The 14445-nt window shown below is 42.4% G+C and overlaps 1 protein-coding gene across 1 annotated transcript in view; it reads left to right on the forward strand.

The window, feature by feature from the left end:
- Positions 1-10005, forward strand: part of LOC119429064 (solute carrier family 22 member 13) — a 15581-nt gene extending 5576 nt beyond the window's left edge. Inside the window, exons 2-9 of the mRNA XM_037696781.1 lie at positions 7-199; positions 1158-1326; positions 2256-2358; positions 2428-2573; positions 8986-9197; positions 9274-9382; positions 9449-9700; positions 9814-10005. Coding sequence (XP_037552709.1) covers positions 7-199; positions 1158-1326; positions 2256-2358; positions 2428-2573; positions 8986-9197; positions 9274-9382; positions 9449-9700; positions 9814-9901 — 1272 coding nt within the window. The 3' untranslated portion in view covers positions 9902-10005. The remainder of the gene's footprint in view (positions 1-6; positions 200-1157; positions 1327-2255; positions 2359-2427; positions 2574-8985; positions 9198-9273; positions 9383-9448; positions 9701-9813) is intronic.
- Positions 10006-14445: the final 4440 nt, after the last annotated feature.

Consider the following 14445-nt stretch of genomic DNA (forward strand, 5'->3'; position numbering starts at 1 on the left):
CTGCAGGAGGAGACGTTTTGGTGCAATCAGTGGTTTTCCTGCAGGTTTGGGAAGCGCCCGTTGCTGCTGGTGTCTGCGTGCGTGCACACCTTCTGCGGCATTGTGCCTGCTTTTCTCCCCCAGCCAATCATCTTCCTCGCTGTCCGCTGTCTGACGGCAGTTTCCTGCAGCTGCATCACCATCTGCGCCTTCAGTCTGGGTAACGCAACCAGCAACACATGAGACTAACATATCCACAAATTAACAAACATTCTTTTTAGTTGTTGTTAACAAATCCACGCCATCTGCTGTGTCTGAAATTATACAATTTACAAGTTGAGGGATTAAATGAGCCCGCGACACGAAAAGGAAGAAACAGGTAAAGATAAAGGATGGATGGATTAAATGAGACTGAGTAGAGCTCTTCACATTGAGAGGAACCAGTTGAGGTACATCTGGTAAGGATGCTCCCTGGATGCCTCCCAGGGAGGTTTTAAAGGGCATGTCCAACTGGGAGGAGACCCAGGACACGCTGGAGAGACTATTGGCTGACATGCCTTACAGTCCTCCCTGAAGAGCTGGACGAGGTGGCTGTGGAAAGAGATGTCTGCCTGTCCACGGTGTCCCCCGCCTCTCGCAAAGTAATGGCTGGACATGGGCACCAGCGATCCCCACGACCTAAAAAGGTTGTGGGGGTCGCTGATGCCCATGGCGCCCACAAACGTTCCTCAGTCTAGTGGTTCTAAACTTAATGCTCCTCAACCTCCTGCCTGAAGAGAGCGGGACAAAAAGTGTGTGTGCTGGGTGAGTGGGGTCCTTCATGATGCAGGTGGCTCTCTTCTCGCATCTGGAGGTGTAAATGTCTGTGATGGTGGGGAGGCTGATTCCAACAGACTTCTGTGCAGCCTTCACCACTCTCTGCAAAGCTTTTCTTACTGCTCTAACCACTCAGCCACATCCGCCCCAACAACATGATTCTTGAACAGTTCTTCACCCAAATCTTGGTATAGATAGATTGACATTGTCTCCTAACTCAACTTCTGCGGTGCTCTTTTGCAAGTTTACAAGAGTGGCTAACTTTAGCTTTAAAATATGCATTTAAAAAATGTGTTTGTGGGGCAGCACAGCCTCCTGACCTCTGAACTTGCTGAGTTGGTCTCATTGCTGTGTGTTTTCAGCCGTGGAGTGGACTCTCCCTGCTGCTCGGCTCTGGCCGCCAGCCTTCCTGTCCTTCTGCTTCAGCCTGGGGACGATGGGCGGGGCTCTGGTGGCCTGGCTCAGCCCTACCTGGACACACCTGCACCTGATGGTGGCCTTGCCACAGTTACTGTGTCTGCCACTCTACCTGTACGCCAACACACCTCCAGTCATGTCTTTGTTCTGATGCTTTAAAAGCTTATGATCTCTTTGTTTTCCAACAAAGTTTAGTCAGGTCATCTGGACAGTTTCTTTTGTTGAGACATTTCATCCTCCATCTAAAGGACCTCATTAATCTGAGGAGCCACAAACAAACTGTATCCCACAAGCAGCACACGCATAGTGGACCAACCAGTTTGCTGGTGATAAAATGGTTTCCGTTTATTGTTGAGATGTTTTGTCCTTCGTCCAAAGGACTTCATCAGTCTGAGGAGCCACAAACAAACTGTGTCCCACAAGCAGCACACTCACATAGTGGACCAACCAGTTTGCTGGTGATAAGATGGTTTCTGTTTTTTGTTGAGACAGTTTGTCCTTCATCCAAAGGACTTCGTCAATCCAAGGAGCCACAAACAAACTGTGTCCCACAAGCAGCACATTCACATAGTGGACCAGCCAGTTTGCTTGAGATAAGATGGTTTCTGTTTCTTGTTGAGACGTTTTGTCCTTCATCCAAAGGACTTCATCAGTCTGAGGAGCCACAAACAAACTGTGTCCCACAAGCAGCACACTCATAGTGGACCAACCAGTTTGCTGGTGATAAGATAGTTTGTTTTTTGTTGACACGTTTTGTCCTTCATCCAAAGGACTTCATTCATCAACCTGAGGAGCCACAAACAAACTGTGTCCCACAAGCAGCACACTCACATAGTGGATCAACCAGTTTGTTGGTGATAAGATTGGTTCTGGTTGCTAGTGGGACATGGTTTGTGGCTCCTCTCATTGAAGTACTTTGAATGAAGAACAAAATGTCTCAACAAATAAAGAAACCTTCCAGATGATCTGACTAAACATTGTTGGATTTTTTTACTTGGATTATTGAGCATGAACTTTGATCTTTTTGTTTTGTTCTGTGAAAGTTCAATCCCAGAGTCTCCTCGTTGGTTGCTGTTACAGAAGAAGATGGATATTTTGGAGCGCTACTGGAGCAACAGCCCTGCAGATGAGCAGCATCTGAACCAGGTAAGAACTCTTCTCACCACCAGTTTGTCACAAAAACAGTAAATAACTGAAGTGAGTGTTTGTGTGCAGCTGCTGGACTCAGCCCAGTCCGACCTGAAGAAAGCTGCAGAGACTCGGACAGAAACACCTGACAGTGGTGGCCACGCCCACAGCAACATCATCCACCTGAGACACCCGACCATCCTGCTGCGCCTGCTCATCATGAGCTTCCTGAGGTACTTCTGCACATGCTCTGTGTGGTACTTCCTGTTCTAACAGAATAAGCAAGAAGTGCTACAGGTCTACAACAAACTCAATGTATCCTGGAAAGTAAAAAAAAAAAACACTCAAATTCATTCAACCTTTATTTATACAGGTTAGTCTCATTGAGCCTCGAGGACTCAGTTACAAGAGAGACCTGTTTTTGGCGTATTCTTAGTTTAGCAAATTTCTTAGTTCATATCTTAGATGTTACTCTTTTTCTTTACAATTTGTATTTTTGTTGGATGTAACTGGGACCCTGTGTACACAGTTTTGTTCCACCTCATGTACCACATGTGATGTGAATGACAATAAAGACACCTTGACCTTTTTAACAAAGAACACCAATGAGGTTCAGACAACAGTAAACAATCATTTAAAAAGCATATAAAATTAAAAGTAAATAGAAGAAATGATATAAAAACAAACAAAAAAAAAACCCAGCTACATTATAAAGCGATGTAAAATACTAAAAACAGGAACATGTCTGCATTGGTTTTTCCCAGGAACTTAGCAGATGTTTGAAGCCATTTAGAGAGGTCAAGGTCGAGAGCTTCAGATCTTTTTTGCAACATATTCCAGGAAACGGGAGCGGAGTAGGAAGGCCCTTTTGCCTAGTTTAGTTCTCACTGAGGGAACACTGTAGGTAATGATGTCCTCAACAAAGCGCTAGGGTCCAGGAGAACCCTCATCTGCTCGGACGAGGCGTGCAGCTGGATATTTCTCTGTGGGGGATGTGTCTACCTCTGCTATCGACAAAGAATGCTGAAATTGCATATAATTGAATTTATGATAACAGGTTTCCTGTTTATGGAATAGTCTGGATCCTGGTTTATCAACATACAAAGAAGATGGTCGCAGCTAATTTGGACCTCCACAAGCTGCTTTCTATGTGAAGGTCGGTTCGTGCAGGAGGACTCAAAATCAGCTGATTTACGAGCGAAACCGTAAGTTGGAAGTGATTTGAATCGCATGCCACCTGTGGCTTTGGGACTCGACAGCATAAAAACACTATCTTGAAGAGATTTGTAAGCACGGACCAGTGGAATGCACCCTAATCTGGACATTGCAGACCTTGGAAAGTTATCAGTACAGACTATGTTGACAGAAAAATAGTCTGCCTGAATAAATCAACAATTGTGGTTATCTGAATCTCTCCCCAGCTGGCCTTGGAACAGGCCTACTTATCAATTTTGTCTGGGAAATGTGTAAACTAAGGAAAAGTTTCATCTACCGCAACCCCCCTTCCATGGAATCTTATTAGAACTGTGCCGGCTGACCATTATCTTATCAGGACAATGGACTGTCTAGTGCTTCATGGACCGCCTCGTTTGTAAATGCATATTAATTCAACCTTTATTTAGACAGGTAAATCCCAATGAGCCTCGAGGACTCATTTACAAGAGAGACCTGATTTACAAGAGAGACCCGATGATGGTATGTAACGTGTTCATAAATGTGCTTTAGCTGGCAGAGTTTTTTTGATGTCTTAAATCTTGCCCTGTAAGGACAAGATGTGAAGAGATCTTTTTTGTAATGCCACTACCCTCTCCTCATGGCTTTGTCTCCTTTTCTATCTAAAAATATGTATTCTGAATAAGAATAAGAAGGCCGTGCTTTATAGCAGCAGTTTTGTGCACTCCGTCCATCTTTCGGACGACTGTACGTACATGTTCTCGTTGTATCTCGGTGCAATGACAATAAAGCTTATTCTGATTCTGAGAGCACACGCTGTAGCTGCACTCACGCAGTGACATGTAGGATGAGATGTATGAAGACAACAGGCCAAGAAGTGATTTAAAGATGAAAATGTACCAGTGAAAGAGTCTACTTGTAGTTAATGATGACCAGTTAACCAGTGAATACAGGGTGCAGTGATGGGTAGCTACAGCCAGTTATGAATCTTAGCGCACCGTGATAGACAGCATCCAACAACTGCAGGGTGCCTGTCAAATGCAGACTGTAAAAGCTGGAAAATCTTAGCAACTGTTCTAGCTCGATAATCAACTGTCGTCAGCATAGGATGCATCAGGAATGATCTGACCTACATTACTTATGTAGATTGTGAAGAGGGTGTGTCCTAAGACTGAACCTTGTGGTACACCATTTTTGATAGTTACCGTAAATAGCTGGAAGCTGCACCATTATGTTGAACACATCGTTTCCAATCAGAGATAGAGAACAAAGCGATAATGTGATCGGAGAAACCAATTTCTGAGAGGTTATGACACAAGATGCCATGATCCACGGTGTCAAAAGCTTTAGACAGGTCTAAGTAAAGTGCAGTACAATAATCCTTATCATCCAGTGCTTCAACAACGTCATTAAAAACCTTCAACGAAGCAGTTATTGTGCTGTGTCGTTTCCTGAAACCAGATTGATGGAGAGGTAAGATGTTAAAAGAAAAAATACGGTTCTCCAAACAAAAGTTTCTGAATTAACAGATACATTTTACAGATTTGTTCAGACTTTGTTGTCTGACAGCAAACTCCAAGAGGTTCGAGGCTCAAATTTAAGATTATGAAACAACCATAGGTTTATTTCATCAGTGACCTTTGACCTCTCTCTGTAAAAACATGTGACATGTTTGCCAGACAAATTAAAATAGTCTGCCTTGAACCATTTTAGTTTTATAGAATTACATACTCTTTTAATGTGACCCTTAAAGAGGACGAACATTGAATCTGACATGGGTCACGTGATGCAAGCCCCCCCAAGCGCCTTGTGATAACATCAGCTACTTTAAGTTTCAACAATCTCAGTCTAAAACAATAACTGAACAAAAACCACGTCATGTTCTAGTTAAAGTTTTATCCTTTTTTATCAGCTGTAAAAACAAACAGCTAGTTACAACAGCTAAGGTCCAAATGATTCAATCCATTACAAGATAAAACTGAAAAACAAAGTTACATCAATGAATATCGACAGACTGCTATTAGCTCAGTGATAACATATCCACAAAAAACCCCTAGCCAGCACATATTTTTTGTCTTACCTCAGCTTTGCATGTAAGCACTTTTATATCATGATTCAGCTTTTGATAGCTAGCACTAGTTCAGCCTTGATTACTTGTTTCCATTAAAAGTTAACCAACAAAAAGAGTTAAAAGGAGGTGCGTCAGCCGATTTAATGATTCTTGAAGCTTACAAATCAGAAAATCAAAGTTCTCAGTGTCCTTTTAAAAAGCCAGTCGCCAAAACCTAGGACTTCCTGAACCACCCGTCCATGCATGCAGTGCACATACTAAATTGTTTTCTAAAAACTACGCTAAAGTGTGAAACTCTTTAACAAAAAGAACTTGGAAGGAAAACTTGAGACGGAGCCACGGTGATCAACCGTACTACCTGTCTGCAGCTGGACCACTGCAACACAGTGAAGACAATCACGATTATTTGCAAGTACAGTGGTGCTCGAAAGTTTATGAACTTTTATATAATTTTCTATATTTTTGCGTAAATCTGACCTAAAACTTCATCAGATTTTCACACAAGTCCTAAAAGTAGATAAAGAGAACCCAGTTAAACAAACAACAATATTATACTTGGTCATTTATTTATTGAGGAAAATGATCCAATATTACATATTTGTGAGTGGTAAAAGTATGTGAACCTTTGCTTTCAGTATCTTGTGTGTGATCCCCCTGTGCAGCAATAACTGCAACTAACCGTTTCCAGTAACTGTTGATCAGTCCTGAACACCAGCTTGGACGAATTTTAGCTCGTTCCTCAGTACAGAACAGTTTCAACTCAGATGTTGATTTCTTCACATTAACTGCTCACTTCAGATCCTTCCACAACATCTGGATTGGATTAATTCAGGACTTTGACTTGGCCATTCCAAAACATGAACTTTATTCTTCTTGAACCATTCTTTGGTAGAACCACTTGTGTGCTTAAAGTCATTGTCGCTGCATGACCCACCTTCCCTTGAGGTTCAGTTCATGGACAGATGTTCTGACATTTTCCTTTACAATCCTCTGATATAATTCAGAATTCATTGTTCCATCAGTGATGTCCAGCCGTCCTGGACCAGATGCAGCAAAACAGGCCCAAACCATGATACTACCACCACCGTGTTTCACAGATGGGATAAGGTTCCTATGCAGGAATGCAGTTTTAATTTCTCCAAACTTCAAGCTTTTAAAGTTATATTTTGGTCTCATCCGTCCACAAAACATTCTTCGATCAGTCTTCTGGTTTGTCCACGTGATCTTTAGCAAACTGCAGATGAATGTTCTTTTTGGAGAGCAGTGGCTTCTCCTTCAACCCTGCCATGCACACCATTGTTGTTCAGTGTTCTCCTGATGGTGGACTAATGAACATTAACATCAGTCAATGTGAGAGACCTTCAGTTGTTAGAAGTTACCCTGGGCTCCTTTGTGACCTCGCTGACTGTTCCACACCTTGTTCTTGGAGTGAGCTTTGTTGGTCCACCACTCCTGGGGAGGGTAACAATGGTCTTGAATGTCCTCCATTTGTCCACAATCTGTCTGACTGTGGATTGGTGGAATCCAAAGTCTTTAGAGATGGTTTTGTAACATTTTCCAGCCTGATGAGCATCAACAACTCTTTTCCTAAGCTCCTCGTAAACCTCCTTGTTCCTGTCATGATCCACTTCCACAAATATGTTGTGAAGAGCAGACTTTGATAGATCCTGTTCTTTAAATCAAACAGGGTGTCCCACTCACACCTGATCATCATTCCATTGATTGAAAACACCTGATTCTAACTTCACCTTCAAATTAACTGCTGATCCTAGAGGTTCACATACTGTAACCACTTACACATATGTAATATTGGATCATTGTCCTCAATAAATAAATGACCCTATTTTTGTCTCGCTTTCCTGCTTGCTCTCGATGAAGGTGGATGCTTTTCCCTCCCACTCCTCCTTCCCTCCTGCTTTGCTCTTTGTCCTGTGAACCCTATTGGAGCCTCTCTTTACATATCTTCCAGATTGTAAATCATGGATTTGGTTAGCTGGTCTCTCAACGCAATTAAGAAAAGTTTCTCGACAAGAAGGAGGGGTGAAGGAGAGCCCTTTTGCCCTGACGAGACACTTGCAGCTGGATACACGATGGATTCCTGGGGGCAGTGGAAGATCATGCGTCTGTCCGTATTGTCAGTTGAGGATGTAGAAGCCGTGTACATAACTGGATTTATGATAACAGAATTTCTGCATTTTGGAGTTGGTAAATCGACAAATGAGGCAGCACGGTGGCGCAACTGGTAGAGCTGCTGCCTCTCAGCAAGCAGGTCCTTGGTTCAAACCCCGGTCCAGGGGCCTTTCTGGGTGGAGTTTGCATGTTCTCTCCGTGCAGGTGTGGGTTTTCTCCGGGTGCTCCGGTTTCCTCCCACAGACCAAAAACATGCATGTTAGGCTGATTGGTAACTCTAAATTGTCCCTAGGTGTGAATGAGAGTGGATGGTTGTTTGCCTCGTTTGTCTCTATGTGGCCCTGTGATGGACTTGCGACCCATCCAGGGTGTACCCCGCCCCTCGCACAGTGATTGCTGGACATGGGCACCAGCAACCCCCGTGACCCAAAATGGAATAAGCGGGTAAAGATAATGGATGGATGGATGAAATTGACAAATGTAAAAAAACGTTGGCAGCTGTTCTGGCCATTGTAAGGCTGCCCGGCTTGTGTTGTGCGGCGAGCACTCAGACTCGGATGCTGTGTGAGCTGAGCCGTAAGCTGGACGCGATTTCTGACAATCGTAGGCCACTTGCAGCTCCTGATACTCGCTGGCGAGAAGGAATCAACCTTAGAGAAGCTACAAGCTCAGCCTGGCAGTGCTGAAAAAATAAAAGAAAATTTGGCTGTTTGAAGTCGCTACTGAGACATACCAGTAGAACTACAAGCCAGAGAGAAATCAAGCAGAGTCGGCCTGACCCAAAATAACTTATCTGAATCTGGCTCCCCCGTGTCGGCCTTGAATTGGCCAACTATCCCAAATTCTCCTGGACGTTAAGTGAACAAAAAGCTCTTCAAGCATCACTGTACATCAAATCTAGTCAGAAAAATATCTGCGCAGAACTATGTAGCAGGTACAGGAAACCTGTGCTCAACCAGCATTCGGTAAATTTAACCCTTCGGCTGTTGGTTCATCAGAGTCATTCATTCAACCGTTATTTCGACAGGTTAACCCCATTCAGCCTCGAGGACTCATTTACAAGAGAGACCTGAAATAAATAGATAAAATAGCTTTAGAGGCCTGAAACACTGCAAGGCATGAATCAGTGAGTGATTTTAAATGAACAGCATCTATGTCATAGGACCAATGTTGACAAAAAGGAGGAGCCCAGAAAGAAAACTGCTCATCTGGCGATGCATGTTCCAACCCTGTGGTGTCCCACATTAAAGCTGTGCTTTTTCACCCTGCAGTATTGGAATTTCATCAACATACTATGGGATTTGTCTGAACATCGGATCGTTTGGAGTCGGAGTCTACACCGCCCAGTTCTTCTCGGGTCTCTCAGAGGTTCCCTGCCTGCTCGTTCCTTTGGTCCGGCTCGGACGTCGGCTGATCAGCATGCTGTCTCTGTTCCTGAGCGGGACCGCCTGCGGTTTAGCTTTCCTGTTGTCCCTATATAACTGTGCGCAGCAGACTCCTGGAATTATTTCTATTTCTGTTAGCTGTGAGCTGCCTTCATAGGATGTCTGTGCCTGCAGGTGAACCGATTCTGGTGATGAGTCTAGCTCTGCTGGGAAAACTCTGCATCCAGGCCGCCTACTTCATCTCTGTTCTGTACAGCATTGAACTGTTTCCCACGGTGGTCAGGTATAACACACATGTTTCTGCACATCAGCAGGTTCAGATTGACAATAACAGGTAATTCCAACACAGACAGCGCTGCGTATCACTGGTCAGCCTCGCCTATCGGGTTGGCTCTCTGGCTACAACCTTCCTTCCCTCCAGTCCAGACGGAGCACTCTCTTTGGCTGCCATGGTAGTGTACACCAGCGGACCCATCGTAGGCTGTGGTTTGTGCATGTTGCTACCAGAAACCAGTAGCGCCCCACTTCCAGACTCGTTCGAGGACTGCGACAGAAAGTCTGAGTCCCACCCCGCCAGCATTGATGACCTCTGGAGGTCACGGTGAGAGAACAGGGTTTTGTTGACCTGGTTTTTGTCCCAGGAACAGAATAATAGATGGAACTGGACAGAGTTGGGATTTTATTTTTGATTGTGTGTTATGTGTGCTTTTTCAGGTCATCAGCGAGCAGCCAGACCAGCAAAACGGAGACACTCCTTCCAGAGAAAGACGACGCACTAAAAGCCAATACACCGTTCCTGTAACGGCAGCCAAAGCTTTCAACCGAATCAAACCAATGTTTAAAACATTCTATGTTTATCCATACGGGAAACAGAAAATCTCTTTACATAGACCATTTTAAATTTTGATTAAAAAAAATGTTATTCACCTTTTTTCTATTCAATATATTTACAAACCGGATTCCAAAAAAGTTGGGACACTAAACAAATTGTGAATAAAAACTGAATGCAATGATGTGGAGGTGCCAACATCTAATATTTCATTCAGAATAGAACAAAAATCACAGATCAAAAGTTTAAACAGAGAATGTATCATTTTAAGGGAAAAATCTGTCATTTCCAAATTTCATGGCATCAACAAATCCCAAAAAAGTTGGGACAAGTCCATTTTTACCACTGTGTGGCATCCCCCCTTCTTACAACACTCAACAGACGTCTGGGGACAGAGGAGACCAGTTTCTCAAGTTTAGAAATAGGAATGTTCTCCCATTCATGTCTAATACAGGCCTCTAACTGTTCAATCGTCTTGGGCCTTCTTTGTCGCACCTTCCTCAATATGATGCGCCAAATTTTCTCTATAGGTGAAAGATCTGAACTGCAGGCTGGCCATTTCAGTACCCGGATCCTTCTCCTACTTAGCCATGATGTTGTGATTGCTGCAGAATGTGGTCTGGCATTATCGTGTTGAAAAATGCAGGGTCTTCTCTGAAAGAGATGACGTCTAGATGGGAGCATATGTTGTTCTAGAACCTGAACATAGTTCTCTGCATTAATGGTGCCTTTCCAGACATGCAAGCTGCCCATGCCACAAGCGCTCATGCAACCCCATACCATCAGTGATGCAGGCTTCTGAACGGAGCGTTGATAACAACTTGAGCTATCCTTGTCCTCTCTGGTCCGGATGACATGGCGTCCCAGTGTTCCATAAAGAACTTCAAATCGTGACTCCTCTGACCATAGAACAGTCTTCCATTTTGCCACACTCCATTTTAAATGACCCCTGGCCCAGTGCAAACGTCTGAACTTGTGGAGCTTGCTTAGAAATGGTTTCCTCTTCGCACTGTAGAGTTTCAGCTGGCAACGGCGGATGGCACGGTGGATTGTGTTCACTGACAATGCTTTCTGGAAGTATTCCTGAGCCCATTCTGTTATTTCCTTGACAGTGGCATTCCTGTTTGAGATGCAGTGCGTTTAAGGGCCCGGAGATCACGAGCATCCAGTAGAGTTTTACGGCCTTGACCCTTACGCACAGCGATTGTTCCAGATTCTCTGAATCTTTTGATATTATGCGCGGTTGATGATAACTTAAAAGTCTTTGCTATTTTATGCTGGGTAACACCATTCTGGTATTGCTGCACTAGCTTTCTGTGCAACAATGGTGGAATTGGTGATCCTCTTACCATCTTGGCTTCTGAAGACACTGACACTCTGAGAAGCTCTTTTTATACCCAATCATGTTGTCAATTGACCTAATTAGTGTTAATTGGTCTTCCAGCTGTTCGTTATATGCCCAATTTCCTTTTGCCAGCCACTTATTGCTACTTGTCCCAACTTTTTTGGGATTTCACACTGAAATTTTGAATCAACGTATTTTTCCTTTAAAATGTTACATTTACTCAGATTAAACTTTTGATCGGTCATCTATGTTATATTACGAATAACATATTGACATTTACCATCTCCACATCATTGCAATCAGTTTTTATTCACAATTTGTTTAGTGTTCTAACTTTTTTGGAATCCGGTTTGTATATACCATATTTTCCGGTGTATAATTCAGTTTTCTGCGTAGATTTGTCAGTCCTGCGACTTGTTTTTTCCCCTCTTCCTGATGCTTTTTTTTTTTTGACTGATGCGACTTATACATTGGAAAATACGGTAGTTCATAACGCAAGTCACTTCAGACTGTACAACAGTTACCGGTACATACGAAACAAAAACACCAGTTAGTAAAAGTTATTTAAGGAAGCCAGTAGATTGCACTGAAGCTTCACTTTGTTGCGGTCTCACACAACGAGCGGCAGTGGCGACAGTGGAAAGGAACGACTCCCTTTTAACAGGAAGAAACCTTCAGCAGAACCGGAATCAGGCTCAGATTGAGCGGTTTTCTGCCTCAGCTGGCTGGGGTTTGACAGGACTGGAAAGAGACACAGAAAGATTGGTTAACGTTCAACTGGAAGTTTACTTCATGTCCTTTGAAGAATAAAAAATAATCTACATTTGACAGTATAAGCCAGGGCTATTCAGCAAAACTGCTCAGGGGGCCACAGTTTTTGAAAGCCACCAGCACAGGGGCCGGACATCTAGCGGTTAAAATCATTATGTAAATAAACCACAGTTCACAATCATCTGTTATCTTTTCAATTTGTTTTTTGCATTGAAACAAATGCCATAAACAGAGCCCAGAACTCCAACACCCCATTTTATTTAATTTTTTTAATGAAGTGAGCTAGATTAAGTCCCCTGCGGGCCAGAAATGGCCCACGGACCAGTATTTGAATAGCCCTGATAAGCCTTTTTTATGGTACTTAACCAGTCATATGTACATGTTTATTAAAATAAAAACTGAAAGTCTTGAGCTCTTGTTCATTCAAGATCAGGATGTGCACCACAACTAAATCACCAAAATAAAAATGTATAGGGAATTAAAGACTAATCAGTCCAGAATCTTTGTGGGACAACCCACAAGTGTCTTTTCACTATTAAACTCTGCTCTTTTATCAAATAATTCTGACTAAATCCAATATTTTAATCACAACAGTGTCACATAATAAAAGTTTTTCTGCTGGATTCTTAAAATAGATTTTGGTCACTTACTTGAAACTTTCAGCCAAGTTCCAACATTTTTCAGTCAGGTCATCTGGACAGTTTCTTTTTTTACTCCAAAGTGGTTTTGGAGTAAGCTGTTGAGGGAAGAATCAGTTTTATTGTGCGTTTCCTTGACTGATGAAGCCTTCTGGCTTTCGAAGGAGAAACGTTTAAAAAAAAAAAAAAACTGTCCAGAAGATCCGACTGAAAAATGTTGGATTGTATACCTGGATTATTGCGTATGGACTTTGTCGTTGTCAGCCAAGTTCTTCTTGATTCCTGATTTTACCAAAGCCAGCCACTTTTTGCATAAACAAATCTTATTCCGAGTGGACAAGTTTTTCTCTGCAATAAGCACAAGTACAGGCATAGTATGATTAGCTATTAAGAAAAGTTGCCTCACCGCTATAAAGGGCGGCTGTGGCTGAGTGGTCAGGGAAGAATGTTTAATATCTGTAATGAAAGGGGACAGAGAGGGAAGGGTAGCTTTAACAAGAACAGTTGGAAGGGGATCTAATTGACAGGTTTCCATTTACATGCTACTACCTCTTGGTCAGGTTATTCATAAATTCAATGTCTTTGTTTCTATGCAGAGGATTTCCAGATTTGGCCATTAACCCATCAGACCTCTAATCTCAAACTTACCCTCTGTCCAGACCTCAAAATCTGGGTGTCTGACAGTTCTTTCACTCAGTGATAAAACTGAGGTGATTGTGTTTGGACCCAAGGTCAAAAAAGGGATTTTAGTAGTTAAGTCCCTTTCTGTTCTTTGTTTTAGCGGCACTCAATAAGGCAGACATTTAGGGGTGCCTTTGATTCTGATTTTTCTAAACATTTAAAAAACAAAAATTAGGAATATTGCCAAAATCAAAGCATCGATGTCAACCGATGCAGAAACTCTTATTCATGCCTCCGTCTGTCGTCTTATTGTAACTATTTTCTGGTCCGTCGAAAAGTTCTCTTAATCATGAAATACAAAAAAAACACTGCAGCTAGAGTTCTCAAGATCCCATAAACATCAGCACATGACTCCTATTCAGTCCTCATTGTATTGGCTCCATGTGGTTTTTAGAATTTACTTTAAAAATTTTGTTTGTAAATTCCCGAATGGTCTTGCGCCATCTTATCAGAGCTTCTTACTCCCTCCATCCCTTCTTGCAGTCTCAGATGCTTAAATCCGTTACCTTCCACGCCCAGAGCTCGACTGGTGACGGGAGGTAGGGCTTATGGTCAGGGCTCCAAATTTGTGGAATGCGCTTCCTTTAAATATACCTTTTGTTAAAAAAAAATATATATACACACTTAAGGCTTTTAATATATGCATTTCTTCGTATTTTTATTTTCCATTTCGTCTTATATTATGCATTTTAAATTACGGTAATTTGGTAGTTTTTGGTGTAATAAAGAGTTTTGATTGTGAAGCACTTCGTTTAAAAATGTGCTATAAAAAGTAGCATTATACAAATATTAGCAGAAGCACAAACTCCACCCATCACTGAATAACTTGTCAACCGGGCTGTAAAAGTGTGCAGCCACCAACAGGAGCTTATGACCCCGATTGTTAAAACACAAGCATTGCACAAAAACAAAATAAATAAATAAAGAATGTACAATGTTTTCTACGGTTTGGCTTTTTTTTTGTGCAATAAAGAAATATACCATCATCATTGTGGCTCTGGACACGTTTAATTTAGTCAAAGGGCAGAATTTTTATTAATTTTTTTATCGTACAGGCTGCAGATCCCTGGTCTAAACTGAAC

Source organism: Nematolebias whitei, chromosome 23, assembly GCF_014905685.2.
Source record: "Nematolebias whitei isolate Nwh7 chromosome 23, NemWhi1, whole genome shotgun sequence".
In the NCBI taxonomy this organism is placed as follows: domain Eukaryota; kingdom Metazoa; phylum Chordata; class Actinopteri; order Cyprinodontiformes; family Rivulidae; genus Nematolebias; species Nematolebias whitei.